Source organism: Equus caballus, chromosome 13 (genome assembly GCF_041296265.1).
Source record: "Equus caballus isolate H_3958 breed thoroughbred chromosome 13, TB-T2T, whole genome shotgun sequence".
Taxonomy (NCBI): Eukaryota; Metazoa; Chordata; class Mammalia; order Perissodactyla; family Equidae; genus Equus; species Equus caballus.
The window spans coordinates 35,926,273-35,954,268 of NC_091696.1; the positions used below are offsets into that span (position 1 = coordinate 35,926,273).

Below are 27,996 nucleotides of genomic sequence, written 5' to 3' on the forward strand. Positions count from 1 at the left end.
GCAATTTACTATCTCTTTAGCTTGGATTAGTTAAGAGTATTTAATTATTCAAGAGCAATTACATTTTCTCTATTTTTACTTTTTAGGACAATGTACATTTTTATTGACATAATTTGACATATAAATATCTTTGATATCCACTTACTATAAAGCAAGAGATTTACTAAAAGGCAGAGATAAAAAGTACAGAACACCAATCTTTAGAGAACAAATTTATTTTGATTTTTCTGAAAATATCAGGAAGTATGAAAAACAAGCTGAATATCTGGCCACACCAAAAGCAAAATACAAGTTAAAATAACCTTGAGAAATCACGTTTAACCTCAGAGAAACATGTTTTAAAATACCAACTTTCCCTCTCCTCCCTCCGGAGAGCAGAACAACTCTACTAAACCACTACACGGAAGCCGCACTTTTTTAACTGACAATTTTTTAAAATAAAAATTAAAAGAACAAAAAAAGCACTCGATCCCCATCCCCTCATTTATAACACGGTCAACTGTCAGTGAAAATAAACACTTGGTAAATCTGAAAACAAACCTTTCAATCAAGCAAGCATTCCAACAGAACACAGCCCTGCTGAGAGCTGGGGAAGAACAGCTTTTGTCACACTCAGATCTTACCAAACATTAATAAATACAAAAGGGGATTAAAAACAAATTAGTAAGTCAAAATCTTTCTGCAGAGTAGCTGCTGTCATAAAGTAAAAGGAGCCCAGTTTCACAGAGCTCTATGCTCTGTAAGCAGATGGCCAATCTTATTCCCTAAGTCTCACACTATCAAAATAAAAGTATCTTCGTCTTGGAGCAAGTCTGAAGGCACCAAAATCCGATCCTTCATATGACACTTACAACGCTCTTATCACCTTTTCAAGATGACTTCAACCTATTAAGAGTTAACTTTTTCCCTTAAAGATTGGCACCTGAGCTGACAACTGTTGCCAATCTTTTTTTTTCTTCTGCTTTTTCTCCCTAAATCCTTCCAGTACATAGTTGCATATTTTAATTGTGGGTCCTTCTAGCTGTGGCATGTGGGATGCTGCCTCAGCATGGCCTGATGAGCGGTGCCATGTCCGCACCCAGAATCCGAACCAGTGAAACCCTGGGCTACCGAAGCAGAGCACAGGGCCGGCCCCAAGAGTTAACTTTCTAAATATCTAAGATAGATAAAAAAGTTCCAGCCTTAACTGCATTAGCAAGGCCGTTTACTCTCTTTGCCCTTCCCAAATCCTTCTAGTCTGGTTTGCCAAGCCAGAACAATAGCTAGGATAAAAATATAGGCCCATGTTCACTAGCCATTATATAAATATAGTCACTGATGCAGGAAGACTTAACATTTATAATACCTCTGAACTTCTTAAAATTTAAGAATAAACCCATCCCCAAAAGCTAACTTCACAGCCCCTGAAGATTCTCAATCTGGACATCTTATTTTGCAGCCCTCTTGGGTGTCTGTCTCTTCTAGCTTTTTTCAGTAGTTTTACCCTGAAGGAACCCATGAAAAACGTTCAAATTAAGGGAACCCTCATGGCATGTGACTGTGAGCACTAAGTTGAAGGATACTCTATTTTTTCTTTTTGGTGCGGAATTTTTGCCCTGAGCTAAGATCTGCTGCCCATCTTCCTCATTTTTGGTTGAGGAGATAGCTTTGAGCTAACATCTCTGCCAATCTCCCTCTATTTTTTTCTATGTGGGTTGCCACCACAGCATGGCTTGACAAGCGGTACAGGTCCACACCTGGGATCCGAACCTACAAACCCATGCAGCTGAAGCAGAGTGCACAGAACTTTAACCACTTGGCCACCAGGGCCAGCCTCCTGAAGGATATTCTTGTTTCACAGAAATCCAGAACTGTCAGACTAGGACTCAGAGTTCCTTCTCTTCTCTCAAAGACAAAATCTCACGCTGAGAAGATTTAGAGAAAGGGTTCTTACACAGTCACACACCAGTGTTGGGAAAAGGAGGGGAAATGCTATTTAATTTGGTTTTGCAGCTCTTCAAGTTTTACTAAGGCTTGAGGCTTGTTGCTATCATTCTTCATCTCAAGCCCAAGTGGCTGTGGAAACATTTCAAGAGTTCCTCTGGCAACGTGATTGTTCCAAAGACTCAGCTTCTTTTTTCATCTAAGAATTTTGTCACTTTTAAGAAAAAACATTTTCTCCATGACCTTGCAGAATCTTGTCCATACAATGAAATATATCTGCTAAATAGACTAGTTTCTGTAGCCATTCTTCATCTGCAAAGCATTCAGCAAAGTGTGGCCTAGTGCTTTCTTGTAAGGACTCTGGGATATATCCTGTTGAGAACGCTTCCTCTGGTAAACTACTGGATTTCTGTATGGAGGAGAGTCAGGGGCTCTTCATGCAGGTTTTAGTTTTTGGTTTTTTTAGAACATTCTTACATAAATGGGTCTTTAATAAAGTTAACCATTTTTGTAGCATTATTCAGAACTTTCTTCATTTCGTCTCCAAGTTTTTTATATTAGCATCTCTCTGTGAAGAAAGCAGCATGCTGTAACGTCAACAGTAGGATTTCCTTTTATTAAAATGAGGCAAAACTTGTCATGGAATGAAGCACTAATGGGTCACCAGGAGTATAGATGACAAATCTTTGGTTTTCAAATATGGAGACTCATTAAATTTATATTGGCCTTTATTTCGGGGACAGTCCTAGCAGCAGAAAAAGTTTTCCTAACTTTCAGCACCATTTACAAATTTTACAAATGCTACAGCATGATAAATATTTGTGAAACCTGTTGACTCATCAACCCAGATAAAGAAGCTGCTGCTTTTCAGTTAACTACACAAAACCTCTCCAGCATCATGTGACGTAAGCCAATTTATTAAACTGAGAATAAAGTCTCTTCAATTTCTTGTACTGTTTCTTGCCCCAGCATTTTAATGTTAGTATTATTAGATTCTTACCAACTAGGTGATTTTTCTTTTCTGGAATAAGTTCTGCTACTAAATAATTTGCTTCCTAAACCTTTTCACTGGATATGATTTTTTGAACAAAAGCTTTACTGTTTTGATATTCTAAAGCCATTTAAAATAATCAACACCTTTACTTATCAAATGGCTATGATTACAACTATGTTACAACTGCTGGAGCAAATGCTAGATTTGTACGTTGCATTCCACAGATGATGTGCAATGGAATAGGACAGCCTGGATTACGAGTCTATATAACCATAGGGAAGTAGCTTTCATTGTAAACAAAGAATTTCTTTGTGTCCTTTGTAGCACTACTATACCATAGTAACTCAGAATACTGTAATTCTTCATCATTAACCTTATCAGAAATATCTGTGGTTCTATACCTAGAATGGTTCTCTTCTATACCACACTTTGCCTTCAAAAACTGCAGCAGTGGACTGTCAGATCTGTTTGTAGCAAACAAATGTTGACAAAATATAAAAATAGGCATAACAACTAAACAAGAAAATCGCAAAACGTACAAAAACCTCACAAAACAATTCACTTTAACCTATATGACCAATGTTTTTGCAAGTTTACAACAAAGTGGCAGAGGACAGCTGAGTTACAGCACACAAAAATTCTTTCCTTAGAATGAAAATTTCCCTCTGGGTTTATCTTTCACAAAGCTTGTTCACGCCCATTAAGTCAGTTGGCAGTGCAGAAGGGGAGGCGGGAGAAGACAATCATGAGGGACAAGCCATTGTCATCCTCCTACCACTCTCCCCTCCATGCAAGTGTTCACCAATTATCCACAGCTTCTCCTAGCTCACCGAAATGCATGTGGGCTGACTGCACGCAGTCACACCGGGCAGAAAAGATCTCTAACAAAACTGTTAACAGGGCTGCTCAATCACTGTTCACTACTGTGAGCACAGCATTATGCAGCACACACAGCTCAAAAATGATATTTTCAGTCACAATCTTATATGGAACCCCAGGAACATCTCACAGAACCCCAGTTGAGAAACCCACCTCCAATACCTAATGATGCTTTTTCACGAGAGGCCATTTTCACTTGACTCAGATCCTTCTGTGACTTGACTTCCAAGTTCAGGCTTAGCTCCGCCCTCATTCACCACCTCAGTCTCAGATATTGGTTTTGTCTGCTCCGGCTCCTCCCTATTCTCTGGTACTACCTGTGGGTTATTTGTTCCTTCTGCAGAGTCATTTTGATGTGATTTGTCACCAGATTCCAATTTAGCTCCATTTCCTGCTTGTGCTGTCTGCTTTGAGTTAAGCTGTGATGGGTCCTTAGCACTCTTCACCACCTCTTGGAGATTATATTTTCTGAACAACATATAATCTTTCACAACACTCAGGCAACAGACAGCTTTAATGATTTCTACTACCACTGTGTACTGTGGATTGGTAAGATCCACTTTGTTTTCTGTATTTAGGCTGCCTACTATTCCTGTAACAAAAAGAACAGGGAAACACAGTCTGAGAAGGATATATGAAGCTTGACGGATACAAAACAATCTTTCGTCTGTTTGGGACTTGCTAAAGCAATATATATACTAGTTCATTCACAGTATATACACTAATCCACGACATGGACCTCAATCAAATTCCCTGAACTTTTTCTTTTTTTGCTGAGGAAGATTTGCCCTGAGCTAACATCTGTGCCAAACTTCCTCTACTGTACATGGGTCACCGCCTTAGCATGGCTGACGAGAAGTGGTATATGTCGGTGCCCAGGATCTGAACCCCAACTGCCGAAGCGGAGAGCACCAAACTTAACAACTAGGCTACAGGGCTGGACCCCCTGAACTTTTTAAATAAATAAATACAAATTAACTCCTGAGACATTAAGAGTAATACTCTTATTAAGAGAATTTTTTTTCCCAAAGAAAATTCAATCTTGATTTGGAAAAGACTTCTTATCTAACTATCAGAAAATCTCATATCCAACATATTGAAATCAGTTAGGTTGGATATTATTTTGCGGACATTTTAATATACTTGTTCTACACTCAAAAAGTAACCCATAAATTTTTTTAAAAATTCTTAAAAATAAAAACAAATACTTAACATTGCACATCAATGTAAAATCACTAAGAGAAACATACCTGCCAATTCTTTGATAACTTCCTCTCTATTCAAGTGACTGTTATTCCGAGATTTGTAAACTATCTGAAATGTCCCTTTGTTTGGAGCTTTAAACCAGGGTTCCAAAAATGTTTCTGCATATTTCTTCATGTCTTCTAAGAAAGCCTTGCATGTGCCTGAGATGGGTAACATTCGTAGAATAACCCGAGTCTTCTTCTTCTTGGTTTTGTACATATCCTGGAGAATATGATGTACCAACTTCTCAGGTTCTAAAATGAAAAATCAGCACAGAGCAAACAAGTAAGACTGTCAGCTCTCAGACATTTTAAAAACCCTTCAAACTTTCTAAAATGAATTCTCATTGGCAGTAACAAAAATTGACAGAGTAGAAGGAATTATCATAAAGAATTAACCACTTCTTCCACCTAATACTTCTTCAGTGCCTACTATGTATTAACACTTTATCTAATATTTGAACTCTTCAGCATTATTACTGCTTTCACTAAAAACAACTGTTCATGAAAACGTTGGAATTAACATTCTTGTGATGTCTGATTTATCCAACGACACTACTGTACCGTTGTTTTTCTATAACAATAGCAACTATCAGTAACAAACATTAAATAGTACTTTTACAAAAACAAAACAAAAATCTTCAAGTCACTTCAAAAGATTAATCCATTCGCTAGGTTTGTACAGAAGTCTAGATCCCAGATCATAGAGGAGCTCCAGAACTACAAATTGCACAAGATCACGAGACAGTCCTTAGGCCGCATCCCGACTACATACAAGTCTATTTTGCGCTGCTCAGTGTTTTCAATACTTTTAAATTAGTTAACCATATTGGAAAGTCTAGAAACTTCTCCAGACTTCCAACTTCTTTTGAAAAACCAGGAGATTTGGCCCTACCAGAACTACATTCCCAAATGGCTAGAGCCATTCCAAATCAGCTGGAGTTGAGTAGCAGCTGCTCCTTTTACACAGAACATATACTTCTGTTTTGCCTAAAGTTACATAAGGCTAACGCAGTGTAGAGAGCATGCAATCAAATGATTATTTGGGCCACAACCATGAAGCCATTTTGTAGGCAGTGTTCTGTGAAATAGGGAGATATCCAAATATTATAGGACCAATAATCTTACGGCATATTAGTCAGACACACCTATCCCAAGTGTCCTGATGAAGACTACATTATTTGCTCCACTCTCCACTGACTGGAATCTTCTTAGCCTCATCTCTGTAGATGCCTTAATGTCACCAACTTCTTTCTTCAAAGCAGCCTCCACATCATCTTCTCCCTCACTTCCAGAGGGCTGTTGATCCTTATCTGTAAACTGTTTGCATAAAACCAATAAGCAGAAATGCCACAACAGCTCATGTTAAAAGCTATAATTAACTACCCATGTGAAACCCTCAATGATGGATGGCTCAATAGTGACAATAAAGTTTTTTATTAAGAGACTGAGATATCGCTCCCTCCAAAATGCAGAGTTAAAAGGGAGTTCCCTCAGACTACGGTACACATAATTTTTAAATGTTTTCAAAGGCATCTTGAGAGTCTGGGACAGGGGGCAATGTGCAGCTGATGAATCATTTCAGATCAGATGAATCATTTCAGGGGGAACCTTAATCCCATCACTAGATATCTTTGTGCCTGCAATGACACTCTCCTTTTTGTGAGATTAAACCACACAGCTTTGGAATTGAAAACCCTTACTCCTGTTCTACTGAGGAACAGGGAAGAGAAATACTTCAAGAACTTGCTCTAGGTATCAGCGTATAAAGGACATGCACTTGTTGCCCAGTTCTCTGCCTCACCAATGGAGTTGCCAATCGGGCACTAAAATAACTGTACACATTTATGCAGCCTTTATTATATACCAGGATGTTATTTTATGCACATAAGCAACCTTTTAGCTACCCTTAACAAGTACTATCACTCTCTTTTTTATCTAGCTCAGCAGAATTAGATACGGTGCCCATGCCGAAGTCCCAGAGCTAGTAAACGATAGTACCCGAATTCAAATCCCCTCTGCACTATCCTTCAGCATTTAATTCCTGGGGTGTTCGTGATCAGATCCTAAGCCAAGAACATAATGATTTCCAAACTGTGATGGGACAATTAGATTTTAGGTGGTAAAAGCACAAAAGTTTTTACTTTTTAAATGGTACGTGCATTTGAGACATAACTAGCACTAATACTAAACCCACTATTTCCGAGGCACTACTTAGGACCCACACATTATCACAGCCACGGTGTTCAGATGGTGGTAAGACATGGAAAAAACCAAGAGAAGGAATGAAGTTTAGCCCCGTGAACTTGGACCACCTACTAAACCTACTCGAGCCTCGGTGTCCTCGGGAACGCAACTTCACAAGGATACCGGAAGGAGTACATGTTTTTCGAAGAGCTTCAGAAACACAACGCCTGGGCCGGAGAGAACAATCTATAAATGGAAGCCACTGCGATGAACGATGAGGAGAAAAGCCCCAGGGGCAAGAATTTCCCAGCGCGAGGGGCCGGGAACGCCGGCGAGACCACGCCCCTTCGCCGCCACGCTCCCGAGAAAACTCGCGCATGCGTGTAGAGGCAGCAGGCCTTCCAGCCTACCCTCCTTCTTCAAAGCCCGAGCGGCCGGCCGCCCTCCCCAAGCCTGTACCTTTTCCGGTCCATACATGTCTTCTCCGTATTCGTTGAGCAGACTGTAGGCCTCCTCCACGCATCTGCGCTCGTTCATGTTGCAGGTAATGAGAATGCCCTGTAGCCCGGGTTCCAGCTGCCGCGGCCCGCCGCCATCGCAGCGCCGAGCCCGCTTGGCCGGCACGTAATGAGCCTTGCCTTTGCGCTTCCCGCTGCCAGACTGAGGAGGCTGCTGGACGGGGGTCGCCATGGTGCACGAGAGCTGAGGTTCGCGAGAAACGCCTTCCTCTGTGGTTCTCGGCGTCTTCACCTTTGCTGGCGCGGGCTGGTGACGTCAGACATGTGTGACGGCCTTCCTGATCCCGCCTCCCAGCTTCCTTCCTGGCTGCTAGTCCTAGGGCCGGTCAGTGGCTGGCTCTGGAGAGGGGACTCGAGGCCCACTCCTGTCCCGCCCCTCGCCAGGATTGACAGGCACTTCTTTCACCTCACCACCGGAAGGAGGGGTTTCCCTGGAAAGTGGCCTGAGGAGGGAGGAGGCCTGAGAGCTAACATGCGGGTCTCCCAGTGGATGTAGACCGCGCTTGCGAAGAACAGTGTCATTTACTCATTCAAATTCGTTGATTCATTCAATTAATATTTATTAAGCACCTTTGTGCTAATTATTGTCCTACGTACGGAGGTTGAGACTATTAGCAAAGCGAGACACACTTCGTACTCACGTTGCCCTTGGAGGCAAATGTTTCTTAGAAGTCACTGAGGCCTTCCAAAGCATCCTACTTATTCTTGCTCCGATTGAAATGTGCACATTCGCTAAACATTCCTTTAGTATTCCTCTTGCAGGACTTCAAAGGTACAAAGAAAAACAGGACACGAAGTAGAAGGATCTCATTGATGTGAGAGACTTGACATATTTATTGTATCAGGATGAGAAATATAAAATACAGGGAAACTGGGCCAAACTTCTTAACATTAAGTTGTCACCACGGGGACATTTTAACTTGTAAAATGTATTTGTATTAATACCAAAAATATTGTCTGTATCAATGTCTTCACACACTTTTATTTGACATTGGTGTCATAACACGTGGTAGTGACATTTTGGCGAATTATTGTTCTAAGTGCACTTGGTTTGGACGGGAAGTCAAATTCCTCACTTCTGAACAAAATCATGAAGAGCCAAAACAGGGTTTGTCCTTTGTTGCCCTAGGAAGGATTACCTAGTCCAGCAACCCCAAAACGTAGAATGGATGGTAGTAGGAAGTCACGAATAAAGAACTTCTTATTTATTGTGAGGCCTGCATGTCTCAGATTCCCATTCTTGTGACTCCCATGAAAAAGTAATGCTGATATGAAGTGATAGTCTAGAACTCCATATACATCTCAAAGAATTTTCACTAACAATAAGGGAAAATATTCCTCTTTTCTCCAATGAAGTATATCTTACCATTTTCTTTTCTTCATACCTGTTCCTGAAATGTTTAAGAACATTGGTCTGAATAGGTAAGCAATCCCCTTACAGTTAACACCATAATATTCCCCATACCCTAAAGTCAGGAATCCAGCTCCTTATACTTCGTGCACTTAGAAGTCAACTTGAACTTTATAAATCCCTCGTGTTGGGGTTGCATCTCTGACAGTGTACTGCTCTTGGTGAGCAAATGCAGGAATATTGTGCATTTTACTGACTTAGGTATTTCAATCTCACACTCTGAGATTTAATTATTATGTATGAAGGAACAAAATATTGAGAGGAAAAGTAATTAGTGTGATGCTGAGCTTCATGGTTAACTTGTTTTTTTCTTCATTATATGTGTAACGTAAAAAAAATATATATAAATGTGTGTTTTTTGCATAACTTTCTCTTCCTTTAGGTTCTTTTGCTTACATTACTAGTATTAAGACTGGAGTTCCTGATAGTAAGACGTTAACTGTCCTGTTCCACACTGCAGAGTGAGAGAAATGGAAAACATTCATCTCCCTTTCAGAGTTTCCCTTCCGGCCAACTATGGAAGTGATTTCATAACAAATGGGACACTTCAGGAAGTGTTTTCCAATATGTCTTTATTTAATACCATTATTCTAGGGGATGAAGGAAGAGAAATAACCAGATTATTTGAAAAAACCTACAACTTCACTTGACTGTTTCTAAATGCTTTCAGTAGTGGTAGGAGCTAGGCTGGAAATTGGCATTTCTTTATGTACTTCCAGGTAATTTAAAGGTTATGGTATTCTTTGTCTTCTTGTAATGCTGCTGGCTTGCTTACATGTGGCTTTGTTTTCCTTGTTGACTGTGTGATTTGGAGGAAATTGACTGTAGGATTGTGAAGAGATTTGGATTCAGGAAGCTCTCTTTGTCTTCCAGACCCTGAAGGCTCTCCCAGAGTTTTTACAAGTATCTATGTTCACTTCCTTTCCAACATATAATATTATTACCATTATTTGTTTTGTTTGTTACCATTATTTTTTTATTTGGTATTCTATTGCCAATTTCATTTTTAATTAATGAATTCGTCATTGCTGCATATTGGTCATCTGTATTTATTTCTCAGTAAGTTATTTATTCATACCCTTTGCCAGTTGATTAGTGGGGTTTTTGGAGCTCCTTTTTTAGCATTGATATTAATCATCTGTCTATTTTACGTGTTGCTAATATTTTTTTCTGAGTCTGACTCATCTTTTAACTGTGTTTCTAGTATTGTTGCTAAGCGGAATAGTGTATTTCCTGAGTCTTTGCACATTAGTGTAAATATTTTGTTCTTTTTGCCTTCACTCATGGATGAGAGATTGTCTGGCTATAGAATGCTTATCTGACTCAATTTTGCCCCTCATCTCTGTCCACACACATTGCTCCATTGTCTTCTAGAATTGCAGATGAGCAGTCTAATGCCATTATGACCTTTTTTTCTCTTTCTTCCTAGGTGCCTAGAAAGTTTATTTATTCCTTAAATTCAAAAACTTTCTCAATATGTGTTACAGTAATATTTTTTCTCACTAATTTTGCCTTGTGCATGCTGTGTTCCTTTTGATGATTGGGGCCCTCTTTGAATTCTGGAAAGTTTTTTCTGAGATGTCTTTAAATACTGTTTTTCCCATTTGCTCTATTCTCTCCATCAACCATGTCAATCATTCTCATATTGAAAATCTCTACCACCTCTGGAATCTTCTCACTCATTATTTTATCTCTTTTCCATTATCTCCTTCTTTCTGAAAGAGTTTCTCAAGAATGGCTTCAACATTATTGATTTAATTTCCAGTAGCATAAATTCTGATCTTGATTATTTCTAAGCTGCATTTAATCTCAAGGGAAATTTTATTCTTTTCAAAATATTTCCTCTTTATCTATCTCTATCGTGCCAGCCTCTTCCATTACAGCTCAATTTCTCAACTTATCATGTAATTTTTCATTTCTTGTTTCATAGGGCAGTTTCCTGAATTTTGTTGCAAACACAAACACAAGAGAAGCTTTCTAAAGTATACTTCTGTTTCTTCTAATAGAACTCTTTCAAAGACTCTTCTGACTCTTAAGCTTAACATTTCTGTCTTTAGGCTGTACAATCTTGAAAAACAAAAGACTAAGACATATGGCTGAGATATGTTATTCCCACTTCTGCTTATTCATCAAGGAGCCAGAAATGTACAGCCTTTTCCTATTTCTTATATGTAGTTTTTCCTCAGTTCCCCTGAGTTCCCATCAGGTTGCTGTGTAATCTATTCCTTCTTCCTGCTCTGAAGTTGGAGAACTGTGTGATATGCACAGCCATTAGCCAAATTTCCAGTTTAAAATAGCCGATTATCATTAAACTTTCTAGTTTAAAAAGTCACTTATTATTTAAAATAATAACCTGATCTTTAAGAAGCAATATCATGATACTACTACCCTATTGTCTTTCTACAATATTTAAAACCTATTCCTGGATGGGCTAATTCTGTCTTAATGACTAAAAACCTACAACTTGACCATGGCCACTCTATAGCTCCCTTCCTTCCAAATGTAGATTTCAGCTCACAACTGATGCTGGATGAGGGTTTTAAAAGACTCTGAAGACTCTAGTAAATAGTTTCCATACTGAGAGAGATTTGAATTCCTTTACTCAGATAAAAAAAAGTCTAAGCCTGTGAGATTTCTTGAAATATTTTTCAATAAATGGTTCCACCATTCTACCTGCAGGCTTTAAAGGTTTAACTCATGGAAGTTCTTCCAGTTTTCTAGTAGGTAATGGTGGAATATTCCTGGTTCCTAGTGCTATTGAAATTCTGCATCTCCTCTTGAGTTTTTACATCTAGGTGAGTCTGGGGAATGGCTGATCAGAAGGCACCAGCTTTCTATTCTCATGACTCTGAGTTAAGTAGGTTGTGATTATGTCGCTCTGCTGCATGAAATCCTCCAAGGGTGCCCAACTGTATATAGTGTCAGGTAGAAAAGCCTCTCAGAATAGCATGTGAGCTCTTTCCAATCTGGCACCATCCTATCTTTTCAGATTCGTGTGTATTCACTTCCTGCCATAGATCTCAAACTCTCACCACACTGGACTGTTGATCTCTTTCTCCAAACCTGTCAGGAAACTTCAGACCTTTCTATTTCTGCTCATATACTCTTCCTTCTGCCTGAAATGCCTTGCATTGCAGTGGGAATTCATATTTATTCTTCACAGTGGAACAGAAATAGCATCTCCTTTTTGCAGTATTCCCAGATGATCAAGCAAAATTCATGACACCATTCTCTGTGGATCCATTGCTGTGGTCTAAATGTTGTGTCTCTCCAAAATTCCTATGTTACATCCTAAGGCCCAATGGGATGGTATTAGAACGTGGGGCCTTTGGGAGGTGATTAGGTCATGAGGGCAGAGCCCTCCAGAATGGGATTAGTGCCCATATAAAAGGGGCTTCAGAGACCCAACTAGCATTTGTCTCAGGGAAATTATCTTCTAGGAGATCACTGAATTTTCCCTCCCTTTTATTACCTCTGTTCTCTGCCTCCAGAACCCCAATAAGAGAAAGGGCAGACATCTGTGCTGCTTCACATTTCTCTCCCACATGCCATCATTCTGCCTTTGGCTCTGGTCTGCAAGATTCCATTGACTTTATCACCAGATCACTGACATGTTGTTAACCATCCCCATTCTCTTAGTCAGTCTGTCCACTGAGTTTTGTTAGTGTCAAACATATTTTTAATTCCCAGGCACTCATTTTTGTCCTCTGATTGCTCCTTTTTTGCAGCAGCAGTCTGTTCTTACTTCTGTATGTGCCATTTTCCAATCTCACTAGAGTCATTTATTTTTTTAAATTGTTTTGTTTCTTGAATGATCTTTATTTCCTAAAAACACAATTATTTTACTTGTTAATCTTAACGTGACTCATGTATGTGATTTCTTTTCTTCACGTTTGTGGACCCTTGGCTGTTAGTTCATGTTTGTGAATAAAGATCTAGGCTGTTGAGTAGTGGGAGTTCCATTTGGATTTGCGTAGATCGCTTTGCCAAGAAACTTCTCCCTGGATGAGCCTCTCCTGGTGGGTCTGGTGTCATAACTGGAAAATGAGATTTCAGAGTTGTGGGGGTTGGCCGGCTGTGGAGAGCAAGTCAAAAAAGGGAGGACTTGACTTGAACAGTGAATTATTTTGATGTGTTCCTTCTTGAGAAAAGCTGTGTCACCTCTCCTTTCTCATTAAGGTGCCTGCTGGATGTTCCAGAGTTTCCTCAGACTCTGCTTTGCTTCCCATTCATGGTCCTACACTCAAATGAGGAGGCATCTGCATGTAAGCAGGTCACTTTCTTTAGCGTGCACAGCTTGGATTTCTATGTGGGGGCCAAAAGCCTCTGTTGTCTGCTGTATATATTTGGGAGGAAGGCAGGGAAGAGAGATGGGGTCCAACTAGTCCAGCCTTCCCAGATCCAGTCTTTTAAATCAAATATATTCAGCATAGGTATATCTATATATTGAGCAGTATGATAAGAGTGCAAAAATGGCTGCAAATTTTGTCTATCCTGTATCCATGCCCCTCTGCAATGTGACTTTGGAGCTCCTCCTAGCAAGAGGTGGAGTCTGTTTCTCCATCCCCTTGAATCTGGCCTTGGCCCTGTGGCTTACTTTGTTTAATGGGACTCTAGAAAAGTGACCTGAAAGAGAGACTTGAAAACCACTTGCACACTGGGCATGCTGTCTCTTGCTCCCCTTGTAAAGAAGATAGGTAAAAGGCCAGAAAGTTAAAACCACATTTTTTTCGCATATGCATTCTGAGCTATCAAAAGTAACAGTTCTATGAAGAAGACCAAGAGGATGACAAGAGGCATGTGGCCTATTTGCTTCTGTTGCTCTGACCAACAGCCTGCTAGACACGTAACATGTGACAAAGACTTCCCTAGATTATCTAACCAGCAGCCAACCTACAGCTGACCATGGATGCTTCACAGAGCCCAGCAGAGATGAGCTGAGTTCACACAGATAAGAACTGCCTAGCTGATCCAAATTATGGACAAAATAAAGAGTTGTTGTTTGAGGCCACTATGTTTTGGGGTCGTTTATTGCCCAGCAAAAGCTAACTGATATAAATACCAGTTGTACTAATGTTCCAGGTACTGAAGATACTCTGATAAACAAAGTAGATAAGACCTCTGTCCTCAGGTGAGGAGAAACAAAGAAATGAATGAGTCAGACAACTTCAGAGATTCACACATGCTCTGAAGGAAAGGAAGCAGGGTGATGTGACTGGCTGGGGTTGGGATCTAATTTAGATACTGTGACCAGAGAAGAATGCTTTGAGCAGCTGAAGTTTGAGCCAAGACCTGAATGACAAGGAAGAGCCAACCATGTGAAAGTCTAGAGGTAGATTGTTCCAGACAGGAAATAGCAAGTGCACAGACAGTGAGCTGGGGAGATACTTCACGTGTTAAAAGGACATAAAGAAGGTCAATGAAGCTGGAGTTGGTGAGCAAAGGAGAGAGAGGGGAAAGATGTACAGTCAGGAAACAGACCTTGGGGGAGGACTTGGCCTGTGATTCATTTACCAGTTACTTTCATGCTTGTACCCTGTCTCATCTCTGTCCTGTATGTTTGTGGACTAGGAGCTTGGAGCTCTCAAAGGACCCCTGTGGGAAGGGTCCCTCTTTTCCCCAGCATTTTGGGCTACATCTTTCTGTGATCTGTTTTCATCAGTCAGATCCATCTGCTTTCTGTCTTCTCGGATTTCTTCAAGATGTCCTCCAGCTGACTGCCGTTCTAGTTTTCCAGGATTACTATGGATTCATTCTTTTTAAAATACAGGGGTGTTTTTTGGGGCATTTTTAAGGACCTTGGTATATATCAGTCCCCAAATCACCATCTTTAATTGAAATTCTCATATCTCATGTTTAAATTTGGAGCTCTAAGCCCATCTTAACCTCCTATCCTCCTTTGTTATCCTATATTTTTCTCTGTTTCTTCTCTTTTCAGCTTGTCTTTACAGTGGCTGGTGAGAGCCGAGCCCTCAATGGGCTCTTTATTCACTATCCAATAAATATGTCCTGAGAAGCTTTTATCTGCAAACAAAATGGAGGCCCTTCTCTCCTACCAGTTGCCCTTTGCAGCCACTTGCCTTGCTCGGTTCCTGCTGAGTTGAATACGCTCATCCAAACACCCCCTGCTGGGACATTGAGGGGACACAGGGTCAGTTCTTCCCAGTGCCTTCCACTTCACTAGACACTTCAGGTGTTTCATTTCCTAGGGAGGTTTTGATGTCTCAGAATTCATATGCCAGAAAACTGTATTTGAACTCCCTGGTCTTCCATCTATCTGTCTGTCTGTGTTCTATCTTCATTGAGTTTTGGGTGCCACAAATCATTAGGAGATGGCACATAGGATGTCATACCTGGGAGGGATGGTCCATGTTACCCTTCTGAGAACGGGAGACACTACACCCTTGCAGACCAAGAGCGTGGCCTTCCTGGACATTTGTAAAGTTTCCAGGCAAGGAATCTTCACTTATCTCCCTAAAACAGATAAATATACTTTTGTACAGAGATTAGAGCACGTGAAAGGTGAGACTAGCAACTTCAGGGCCCAGTGCTTACTCATAATATTTTCTTCCACAAATCTGTTGGGTCCTTTGCAGAAACCCAAAGTACAAAACTCTCTGCCTGCCCTGCATTTGCCTTACAGGAATACCACTACACACTTCCCTCCAACCCAGAATCAGAGGCCAGAGCACCTTGAATGAAGAGGAAAGGAGGTCCATATTGTCTTCTCTACCCCAGGGCCATTGCATGTGCTGTTCCTTTGACCATACTCCCTGCTTTTCCTCCAAGTCTCTTACTTATCCTGGCTCTTACTTATCCTTCTGGACTCAGCTTATAAGCTGCTTGCTCAGAGAGGCCCTCTCTGCTTTTCTGATCTTCCCTTCCTTCCCCAAGTGTAGTGGATGCTGCTGTGCCCTGCCCGGGTCCCCTTCACTGGTGGCACGCTCTTCCCTCAGTTGCTGTGAGTATTCATTGCTCAAATGGAGCTGCCTTGCCTGGGAGGTTACTCCTGGCCGCAGGGGACAGTCAGTGGCCAATGATTGACTGGGGCACAAAAAGCCGGAAGCCTGGCCTCAAGGTGGACCAGAGCCTTCTGGGATACGAGGGAGAAGTTAGTCTCCAGCTGAGACCGCCCCTTTGCTTAGTTTTCTTGTCCTGTCTGCTGCTTCCCTCACACTGCACCCCCTCCAGAGAGCCCTCCTCCAATGAATCCTTTTCACCAGAATCACCGTCTCAGGCCCTGCTTCTCGGAAGCCTGACCTAAGACACTGAGAAAGCCTTCTTTAAGAGGTTTGTCTGTGTATTTACACAGCGAGGACAAGTTTTCTCTCTGACCCCTGCGCCTCTAACAGTGATGGAGAGTCACATGAATGGACTCAGATGTGAATAGTCCCCCTGGAACTGGCCACACAGCAGCCCCCCGTCTGAGGCTCCTGAAGAGCTTCTCTAGGAGGTGGAAGGGGAAGAAGAAAAAGAGACACTGCACGCAAGCAGTTCACCGGGAGGCTGTGCTGTCATTTCTGAAGCAGAGCTCTTTGTCTGACCTGCTAAAAAGGGCTACTTTTTTAGAAGCTTTAGTAAAATCATTTAATCTAAAATTCAATATAAATGCCACTCAGTGTTAATTTTTAAGAACCAACTAGTCAGTCCCGTATCTGTTCTTTCCCTGAAGTGAAGCAAATTTGGTTAAGGATGGGTGTTTTTGAGTTTATTTCCCACACAGTTGAAAGCTCAATGCCATGATTAAGTCTCTTCTCCCAAATGTAACCCCTTGGGAACCACAGCAATAGCACAAACTAATGAAACAGGAGGAATTCATGTTTGAAGAGCCAGAGCCTCTGGAGACATGGACTAATGGCCTGAGCCCCACAGGGTGGTTTGGAATTGAGTTCCTATGCAAATGTTTTTAAACACCACTTACACTTCAATACTTAAAATTTAGATTATATGAAGGTGACTCTTGAGATTTAACAATTGTGACATTTTCTTGAGGCATGAACTCAACTCACACATCCTACAAAGTTGGCAGATGGTGAGTGAACGAGGTGACCACTGAGCATCTACTTGGCACATGTGCAGTAACTCACATGAAGGGATTTACATCTTTCCAACTGTGAATGTTGCTAACAGAAGGGCAGAGGTGGGGCACAGAAATGGCAGGTGTTTGAGGGTCTGTAGGACCAAAGCTCTCACAGCTGTCGCGTGATCACTATAGTCCCTCCATGTCAGCCACCACGATGGCTGCTTTAGAATCTGATTTTCCAGATGCACAATTAAGGATACAGAGGCACTGGTGTGCTGTCTTAGGAAGAAGATGGAGCTTGGGTGTCTGTTAAATTGGAATTTGAAGGTGGTCAGGGTGGCCTTCCCCTCTCTGATTTTCCCAGCTTCTCGCACCCGCAGTTGAAGAAGCCGTGTCCTGATAGTCTCAGGCAGACTAGTTCCGCCGATTCCTTATTCCCAGTGCAGGTTTGCTTTTCTCTCTGCATCTTTCTTTTCTGTTTATGACACCACCATCTTAGTTGCTGAAGTTTCCAACCTTGACCGTTGGCCCCTGTACCTTTTTCCTTCTTACGTCTTCTCCTGTCATCAACCTCAGGGCCACCTCCACCCCTTATCTTCTGGCTGTCATTCCTTGGGCTCCTCATGGGATGTGACCATCGCTTCCATCCACTTGAGTCCTTCATGGGCCTGGCCTCGCCTTGGACCTTTGGGTGACTCTGAGTCTCTCCTCCTCCAAGAGCATCATTATGGGGACCCATTGGGAAAATCCTCTACTTTGGCTCTGCTCCCAGGGTCTCTTCCTACAGCAGAGCGTGCTGTCTTTTCCCTATCACAGGAAGCATGTGAGATTAACTGTTTTGACTCTTTTCTCTTGTTTTAAAGAAAGCAACACCAAGATGTGTGTTTCCTCCCAGAAAGGCTAGAGATAGGCAATAAGGAAGGGGAAAATGTGTTTGCAAATCTGTAGCTTAAAGCTTCAGGTATTTAAAAATCATTCTTGTTTGTCTTTTATATTCCTACAAAGTGCATAGAGAGTCTTATCCATCAGTATTCCAGACAAGATCAAAGAAGCCTGTGTTCAGATAGGACCATTAAAGAGGAGGGGCCCCTCTCTCCCTGCTGCCCCTGAACAAAGGCTCCCGTGAAAGCTAGGACAGTCGCTCTGACACCTGCCCCATCACCAGATCAACCTCAGGAGCTCTGGGCCCAGGGGTGTCCTGACTGGAGCCAGAACACAGGAATAGGGGAGGTTCTAAGACCTGAATAGTACTTGGCATTGGATTTGATAGACACTGCAGGGACTGAAAAACCCATTAGCCAGTTTTCTTCTTTTACTATCTCATAGTTTGTATTTCATTTCCATCAAATGGCATGAAAGCATGTTATTGGCCAGCGAGAGGATGAAACCCTGATGTGGACCTACCCTAAACCTAGTGTGAATTCTGAAATCCCCGCGACTGATCACAGTGACTTCTCCTTCCACGTCTTCAGCTCTGTTTTCCCCTGGAACCTGTTGTCTGTCTAGCTCAGGATCTCCGTGCTCACACCTCTCTGGCCTTGCTTGTTTCAGCCCAAGGTTAGCCACTTTGCTGGTTCTCATGAGCATCCCTGATGCCCTTGCCTCCGTGAACTTCCATGACCCCTGGCTTCCCATCCTCAGCCATGCCACTCATTACCCCCTTCAATATCTAGAATGTCAGGCCGCACCGAATAAAATCACAAGAGTTATTTGCTCTTTATCTAGTTGGCCCTTTGATGGTTCTAACGTCCTCAGTCCTTCACTGGTTGACCACAACATATGCTTAACGTACTCCAAACCTGTTCCACTCTGATCAAGGTGCGTATTCCATCCCCACTGCCAAACTCGGCAAAATCATATTTTGTGGGGACCAAGTCCCTCCAGTGTGAATTTCCTCAAAATCTCTCTTATCTACATCAAATTCATTTTTGTATTTGCCTCTCTCGTGTTTTTCTTCTTTCCTCCAATAAAGAAATTTCCCTGGGTATTATCTAATCAAGTTGAAAATGTACATGGTCCCTGACTCAGTATTTTTTTCTGTCTCTTCATCTCCCTGCTTATTTTCCTGTTAACTTATTCTACTTATTTTTTTTAGAAGGTCTCTTTAGTTATTAGGAGGATGAGGCTGTAGAGAGAGCCATGCTAATTATGTGTGTCCCTTTCCTCCAGAATCTCAGCCTCCTCCAAAATAGACACAGTGGTCAGACACTGTCGTCGTGGAGCTCAGAGGTCAGTGGGGAAGATGGAGTATGAATAAAGTGTTACAATGCAACGTAAGTGCTATAACGGATGTCCACTCCAGGTACGGGTGTGGCACAGAGCAGCGGATGAACTCAGTGGGGGTGGAGGCAGGAAAGTGTTACAGTCAAGGAACAGCTGAGCTGGATCTTAAAGCATTATTAGTTCAGTAGACAAGGTGGGGAGGAAGCCATTAAATATTTGTTAGATTAGCAAACGAAGGGCACATCCCACAGAGAAAACAATGGGTGCCAAAAGAGTGATGAAGTGACACAGCTCTGTCTCTTGAGGAAAAGTGGAGGCTCAGTCTAGCTAAATCAGGTGGGAGGAAGAGAGAGCTGGCAAATGGGCCTGAGAGCACAAAAACTAAAATAAAGAGTATACCTAAGAAAATTATATGAAAGAAATAATACTGATAAAAGCTGAAAATATTGGTTCAAGAAATCATAAAAACAGTAGCATTAACAATTAATTCCAAGAGTTGTTTCTTCAAAAGAAACAAAGAGCAAGAAAGGAGAGCCAGCAAGAGACCAGAAAGGCAAGAAGAAGGGGTGGAGGGAGGATAGAAAGAGGTCTTGTAAGTTTAATCAGGGGAAAAGGAAAACACATACAAAGTAAATGTATTGAAAGTGTATTTATAGAGGGCTCGATGCTTCCCAGGTCCTGGGCAAGGTGTTGGGGACAAACAGCTGTATAGACAGACACGTTGTCTGCCTTTGAGGAGCCGAATTTTAGTGAAGAAAGTGCTTCTTTAAACACATAACTACACAGACAAAATAGAACCCACTAAGTGAGAGATGTGAAGGCAAAGTAAAGAATACAGCGAGAGGTTGTAGCAAGGTCAGAAATTAACTTGGGGCTGGGTGCTGGATCGTGAAAGGCTATCTGAAGATGTGGCGTTTCAGCCAGCATCTGGGAGAGGAGGATGAGGTAACCAGACAAAGTGACTGCAGAAGCAATCCAGGGAGAAAACCAGCCCGTGTGAAGGTCTTGAGGTAGGAAAGTCCAAGTCACTGGAAGAAGGTGAGTGGGGCTGCAGTGAACAGAGGAAGCAGAGAGTTTCCAAGACTTACAGGGAGGGTGCCAACAGTGTCAGTTTGGCCAGGACTAGGGGGAGGGTCCTGGCGTGTAAGACTTTCAGATTTAAAACTGGGACAGTCCCAGGCAAACCTGGATGAATTGGTCACCCTATTTACAGGTCTCATTCAAGATTTTGGACCTTAGCAGCAGAACAATGTGGCAGCCATAATCAAGGCAGCCATAGTGAGGATGGAGAGAAATGGACGGATTCAAGAAATATTTAGATGTAAACTGACAGAACTTGAGGACAAAATGATAGCCAGGGAAGGGGTTAGGGCAGGGGGAATAATCAGGAATGAACCGCAGATTTTTCTGGCTTTGGAAACCAGAGGGATGTGCATTAAAAAGGAACGAATACAGAAAGAGACGACGCTAAAGTTGGTCTTTGACATCAGCTGTCAAGTGAGAGCTCGAGGTTTGATCACATTTGAGCACACAGGAATAAATTTTGGTACTCTCCATCTCTCCCACCCCTCAGATTGGAATAGAAAGTGGGCCTGGTAGAAACCCAAATGTGCTCCAGACAGAATTTGGAATTCAGTTTGAACCTGTAAAGAAGTGGAGTGTTCCTCACCCTGATAAGAGGACAAGACAACGTAAGAAGTAAAAGGAAAACAGGCGGCCTTTGTTACAGACCGCATTCAGCCTGCATTCAGATGGCATGTCAAGAACTGTATTACTCTTGTCCCCCAACCCAACTCTTAGACTCCCATAATTAACCCAGAGGAAGTTGTAACTGAAACTCAGCCTCCACATCTGGTTGGTTTTACCATCAGATAGCCACCCATCTGTTCACCAGGATGACAAGTTTACACACACACCAGAATCAGATTTTTTTCTTTTCTTTCTTTTTGGTGAGGAAGACTAGCTCTGAGCTAACACCTGTTGCCAGTCTTCCTCTTTTTTGCTTGAGGAACACTGATGTTGAGCAAACATCTATGGGAGTCCTCCTCCATTTTTTGTAAGTGGGACGCCGCCACAGTATGGCTTGGTGAGCAGTGTGTAGGTTTGCTCCTGGGATCTGAACCTGTGAACCCCAGGCTGCTGAAGGAGAGTGCACAAACTTAACCACTACGCCACTAGGCTGGCCCCCAGAATCAGATTTTATTCCTCTTTTTTCCCTGAATTGACTGTCTTGGGAAGAGAAGAGTAGCCAGGTAAGGGGACGAGTGTGGGGAAGTTTTCTTCCCTACAAAAAGACTCTAATAAATCAGACTGTTTCTTATCCAAGTTATAGTATTTCTTGGCCCTTTATTCTTTCCAAATATGCTTTTTTGTCTAAAATTGAAGCATAATAATAATCATAATAAAATTCTCTAGAGTGTCAGGCTCCAAGTTAAAGGTAAGCTGTGATTCTGTATATAGAAGAGCTTCATAAAGAGAATCAGAACTCTGATCCCAAGTGCCTCGCAGTGTGAGTAAAAAGGTACCAAATTAAAAAGACTGTTGCCAAGTTTCCTTTCTTACTGTGTTTTGAGATTCAGAACTATAACGGCATGGCGCTCAGACTCTGTCAGTATGCATTGGACTCTGGTGGCTAATGTGCAAAGTCCATAATTACCCGGCCCTTCTGGATGTCCCAGCAGGAACCAAGTGGTGAGGACCTGCAGGCATCTCTGAGCCTCCTGAGGTTGAGGGCCGGAGGGTGGAAACCCCATTCTGGGCCAAGGGAAGTGGCAAGATGGTCATTGTTGCTGTGAGCTGGTTTGAATACAGATGTGAAGTGAAGAGGTGACAGTGCTGTGACGCTGTCTGCTGTCCAGGCTTGTGGCCCCAGTCCAGCCTGCAGCCTGTCGCTGTGAATACATCCGATGGGCGGCTGTGGCAGTGACGCCTCCTTCCACAGCGGTCTCCTGGCCTGTCGAGGGTGTGTCCACAGCTGAACAGAAATCCCACCAGTTTTCCACTTTGCCCTGGAACAAAGGTTGACCCAGAGCCTCTGAGCTAATTCTGGCCACTGCTTGTTCTGTCAGTAAAGTTTGACTGGAGCACACCCGCGCCCGCCCGTTTATGGACTGTCTGTGAGGGCTTTTGAGCTATGATGGTGGAATTGAGTGGTTGTAGCAGGGGCCTGCAAAGCCTAAAATGTTTATCATCTGACCCTTTACAGAAATGTTGCCAACACCATTCTACGTGAATGAAGGTATCTGGAGTGCTTGCACCCAGAGAAGGTTGTGAGATCGTTGTCATCACCCAGACGTGGTAGCAGACACCTGCACTCGCACTCAGATGAATCTGGGGCTGGCCTGGGACCTCGATGCAGACATCTGGTTGCAGCCGAAAGACATCGTCCCTCACATTAAATTAAGGATGTTAACGTGAAATTGACTGGTCTTGTAGTTTTGTTTTATTTAATTTTTTTTTTAAGTTTGGCACCTGAGCTAACAACTGTTGCCAATCTTTTTTTTCCTGCTTTTTCTCCCCAAACCCCCCCAGTACATAGTTGCATATTTTAGTTGTGGGTCCTTCTAGCTGTGGCATGTGGGATGCCGCCCCGCATGGCCTGATGGAGCGGTGCCTTGTCCACGCCCAAGATCCAAACCAGCGCAACCCCGGGCTGCTGTGGATCTGTCCATTCAGATCTCAAGTGCCTGCTAGGGAAACTGAGGCAGAAGACGCTTTATGTGGATTGGGCTGATGTGGTGAAAGTAGCAGCAGTCTGTCTTATGAGCCTGTGAAAGCCCAGGCTCAGGGTGGGTTATCCAGACACCAAGTCTCAGCCCAGCTCATTGGCTCAGGATGGGCGCACAGGTGAGCCCGCAGCTGGGAGGTGTCGGGCTGCCGGAGGAAGCAAGCTGTGGAGGCTCCATCCCACACACACTAGCCTTTTCCCTTGGTCTCTCTCACCTGCAAAACATCAGCCACCCATAAGTCTTGGTTGAACTTTCTCCACATAATTATGGAGCTCACAGTGGGATTTTGATCCTGGTGAAATCCACGCAGAATTCCACTATCTCCTGAAATGGCTGGTAATTCATCGAGCGTTTGGGTCTAGAGTGTGGCCTGAAAGTTTGTATTTCTAGCAAGTTCCCCACTGATGTTAGTGCTGCTGGTCCAGGGATCACGCTTGGGGAAACTCTGGGTATAGGAACAACTTGTGTGTAAAACAGAGGTATGGACCTTAAAGCGTGACCTCCATCTCCATTTCATCCAGATCAGAACCCTGAATAGGTGCTATCGATCCATTTTACAGATGAATAGAGTGAAGTACAAAGAGATAAAGTAGGTGGGCTCAAGAAAAAATGCTTGGGAGCAGTCATCCGGCTGGGGAGGGACCGGGGAGGGGAGGGCATGAACCAGGAGCTGCAGATGTGAGGGCCAGCAGAGGCCCTGCAGACACCCTTAGTGAACAAAGTCATTCTGCAGCAGCTTGGAGCACGTCCATTCTGTCTCCAGTTGTCACCACGTGAGAACGGATGCCCAGTATTGCTAGATCTTCCAGTTTTTCAAGAGAAGTCAGAAATCCCAATTTGAAAGTGTAAATTAATTTTAAATTTTAAAAAATACTGTGCAAGCCAGGTGGTATACATCTGCCAGCTAACTTTGGCCCAGGGGCTGCACGTCTGTGCCCTACGTGTTAATGCTTTTCGATCCTTGCTGTGCAACTAGATTTTCTAGAGCCCTTTTTAAAACAACGGATGCTGATGTAACAGGTCTGGGACAGCTCAGGATTTTTAATTTCTAATGAGTTCCTGGATGACGCCCGGGCTCCTGCTCCACGGACCGCACACTGAGTAGCAAAGCTCTGGAACAGAGCTGCTCAGTGTGTCTTTGCTGCTCAGTGTGCGGTCCGTGGACAGGCAGCAGCAGCATCACCTGGGGCTCGTTAACAATGCCTCCTCTCAGGCCCAGCCCTAGAAACACTGAATCCACATTCTGGGGCTGGGGCTTCAGAAGCTGTGTTGTAATGCATCCCGTGGACGATTCTTATGCACAAGCGACTGGGAGAGGCGCTGCCTGGGTCAGCGGGGCTCCACCTTGGTGGGCACTGGAATCACTTGAGGAGTCTTCAAAACACTGAGGCCTGGAGACTCTTTTAATTGGTCTAAATGAGGCTGAGCTCCGGAGTTTTTCAATCTTCTCGGCTCTAATATGCAGTGAAGGTTGACGCCCGTTGCCCTAGAAGTACATGTCAGGTTCTTCCATGTAATTTGTCCAAATTGGAGAAATAGGAATGTGATTTTTGAAAAAAAATAGGTGCTTTCAGCTAATGCCTGGGAGTGGGGGTTGCATATGCCTGAAGCCACCGTGCCTGCACAGCAGCTCACGTGCCCAGGAGGAAATGCCGAGAGGCGATGGGGGCAGGAGCCCTAACTCTTTCACGGGTCCCAGGAAGCCACGACCATTAGTTTCCCTGGCACTTCACAATTCTTCCCACAGCCAAGACCCTGTCGGGAAATGAAGCCAACACCACACTCGGCCACTTGGAGGATGATAACCAGCCAATGCCTGCAGCGGCCAATGGCCTAAGTAACCCATCCACAAAAAGCCCATCTGGCCAGGCAAAGAGGCCTGGCTTTAGTGCTCTGCCTGGATGCACACTTATGAAGCAGGCCAGTCTGTTTTCTGGTTTTATAAGTTAATTGATGACCAGTTAAATGTCCAAAATAGCAATATGAATCACAGCAGATAATGACCATCTGACTTCCCCTCCTGTGAGCGATGTTTGAAGTCTCTGGTCTGGACTGTGGTCTCTAAAGACCAGTCGAGCAAGAAAACGGGACTAGTCCAGGGCTTCAGAACACAGAGAAAAGAACTGACATCAGAGTCCCAGAGGATGGTGGACTTGTTTCCAGTGGCAGAGTGCAGAGCGAAGGAACAGAGCAATAGAATCGTCAGGTCCACCAAGCATACAAGGAGAAGGAAGGGGAACTAAAGTAGACAATCAGCAACATGGAGAAAGCCAAACAAAGCTGGTGCATCCTGGAGGCAGAATTTGGAAAGCATCCCAGAGGACCATAGGATGCAGGTGGATGCAGACGTTTATGGGATGCTTGTGGCTGAGGAGGTGGACTGGAAAGGAGATACCAAGAGCAATAAGCCTGTCTGGACAACATCTCCCATTACGTCCTTCCACACTGGCCAGTTGGTCAACAAATATTCATTGAGCCCTGGCTATGGGCCAGCAATGGGTGGAGTTGGACTGAGCTGCTCCGGTTTCATTGATGACTAGTTTTAACGTGAACAAGCGTGTTCTGAAGGTTCATTCAGACATTTTGCAAATATTTATTCAGTACTTTTGTATTCCGAGTACTGTGTGTAACACTAGGGATACCACAGCAGAGGAAGCATCCTGGACAGCTGCTTCCCTCTTGGAGATTACAGGCTAGCAGTGGAGGCAGATCATAGACAAGCAAGAGAACGACACCGATAAAGATACTTCAGTGCTGTGGAGACAAGTGATAGGTACTAACAAGAAAACTTTTCCTTTAGGTGTATGGAGACATTTCCCAGAAGAAGTGACATCTGAGTTGCTATCTGAAGGGCGAAGAGGAGTTAAGTTAGCCAAAGCCGTTCTGAGCCCCTGGCAGAGGGCACAGAGTGTGCAAAGGCCTGGAGGCAGGAAGGGTCCTGACGTTTTCAAGAAATGGAAAGGAGGCTGGTACGGCTGGAACCTAGTGAACAAGGAGAAGGAACCAGCTCTTGCCAAGCCTAGTGTGCGATGCAAGGGACTTGGAGTTTTATCCGAGAGGAAGGAGATGCCATTTAAAGCTTTAAGGAATCAGGGTCACCTGATGAGTGAGTCTGGACACGTTCTTCAGGTTGTCAGTGATGATGCCCCAGTCACCCCTGATAAATGGAGTTTTGCCTGAACTCTAATTCCCACCAGATCAGGAGTTCTCAAGATTTCCAGGTGATGGAAGCTGTCATTTCCCAGCAGCGGCCCTAGCTGGCAACAAAATTCATATTTCTTAGATATGATCCCAAATGTTTGTAGGGCCCGTGTACCTTCTGATCTTCCTGCCCAAGAGATACAGCTCAGGTGACACTGCTGGGTTCACCTGAGCTCTTGGTTTGACTGCGGCATAGTCAGCTACTGTGTGCAGACGGGATCAGAGGCTCCAGAGCAAATGCATGGCAGTGTGCTCTCTGTATTTGTACATTACAGTGGTTGAAGTGACCCAGGATCTTCTTAGTGTGCTCTCTTTAGTGGTCATATAGGATCCATCTTCTCACTACAATCTCACTATATACTGTCATGCATCGCTTAATGACAGGGACACATTCTGAGAAGTGCGTCTTTAGGTGATTTCGTCGTTATGTGAACATCATAGAGTGCACTTACACAAACCTAGATGGTATAGCCTACTACACACCTAGGCTATATGGTACTAATCTTAGGGGAACACCGCAGTGTATGCGGTCCATTGCTTTTCTGCGTTTTGGGGGAAGGCTCTCATATTGACCTCAAGTGTGTGTTTTGGAGGCTAGAGGACAACACACACAGAGACGTGGGACGTACACGTCCATAAACAGCATATGTCTAGAGACCAGTTCCCAGCATAGGGACTGTAGCTAAGCATCTCTGATAACGAGTAGGCTTCTTGAGCTCCCAACCATGTAAATGGATTTTCTTTGATCCTGGGGTTCTTGTCCATGGGCTTGAGGATGTCTAGGAAGTCCATGAAATGATATGCCAATTTCTTAGTGTAGATGATTGTTTCTGGGGAGAGGGTTGTCAGAGCTCCATCTAAATCAGTGGGAAACAAGGTTTCTATTCCTAAAGACGGCTCTAAGATTCAAAGACTCCAAAGAAGCCCACTGCCGTGTGACCTGCTAACCACCTCTTTAGAAGTTATCTGAACATATTGCCACGTATGCTCCATTTAAACTCCTCTCACCATTTCTCAAATTTCTCTTCCAATTCTTTCCTCATCTGAGTCCACTGCACTGTTTTCTCCATAGAGTTGGATGACTAGAAATTCAGTATTCTGCCTTTAAGATCACCTGCCAATCTTATGACTGACACAGGATAAGTTTCAAATATCAGACATACTAAAAGGGATGTGGCCCCAAAAAGAGGAAAAATGCCTGTAGATTTGCACAGGGAACCATTCAGATGAGACATTTGCATTTCAGCAGGACTTACACATTCCTTATCACATTTCTGGAATGCCCAATAGGGGGGCAATCACATGCCCTTTATACAATATTGCTACAAACAAATATATGCTACACATTTGTTTGGAGAGTCTAACCAATTAAGGAAGGAATGAGAAACAAGTCACTGAAATAAATAATAGGAAAAGAAGAAATAAAAACATAGCACAGAGAACATACATAGAAATTCAAAGAAGTAACAGAATTATCAATATGAGTTAAATACCTTATAAAGTAAATAAATATATACAAACATTAATATCACTCATGTTCACCAACTAAACTAATTAGGTACTATTCTCAACAACAACAAAACTTAGGAAGCACATAAAAGCTTTGTGTCTATAAAGAGAGGTCTCATGTTGTAAAGATGTCCATTCTCCCCAAGGTTTAGTTCA

General features: G+C 43.1%; 1 protein-coding gene and 1 long non-coding RNA gene across 2 annotated transcripts; one reads left to right on the forward strand and one right to left on the reverse strand.

Moving 5' to 3' along the window:
- Positions 1-199: 199 nt before the first annotated feature.
- Positions 200-8,112, reverse strand: THUMPD1 (THUMP domain containing 1). The gene is made up of 4 exons (XM_001500682.5): positions 7,687-8,112; positions 6,189-6,360; positions 5,047-5,295; positions 200-4,388 (listed from the first exon to the last, which is right to left on the reverse strand). The coding sequence occupies exons 1-4, from the start codon at positions 7,915-7,917 to the stop codon at positions 3,973-3,975; spliced, it is 1,068 nt and encodes a 355-aa protein (XP_001500732.1). The 5' UTR covers positions 7,918-8,112; the 3' UTR covers positions 200-3,972.
- On the forward strand, positions 7,425-22,825 carry LOC102147805 (uncharacterized). The gene is made up of 3 exons (XR_288210.4): positions 7,425-7,771; positions 19,349-19,452; positions 22,608-22,825. It is a non-coding gene; the product is annotated as an uncharacterized lncRNA (long non-coding RNA).
- Positions 22,826-27,996: the final 5,171 nt, after the last annotated feature.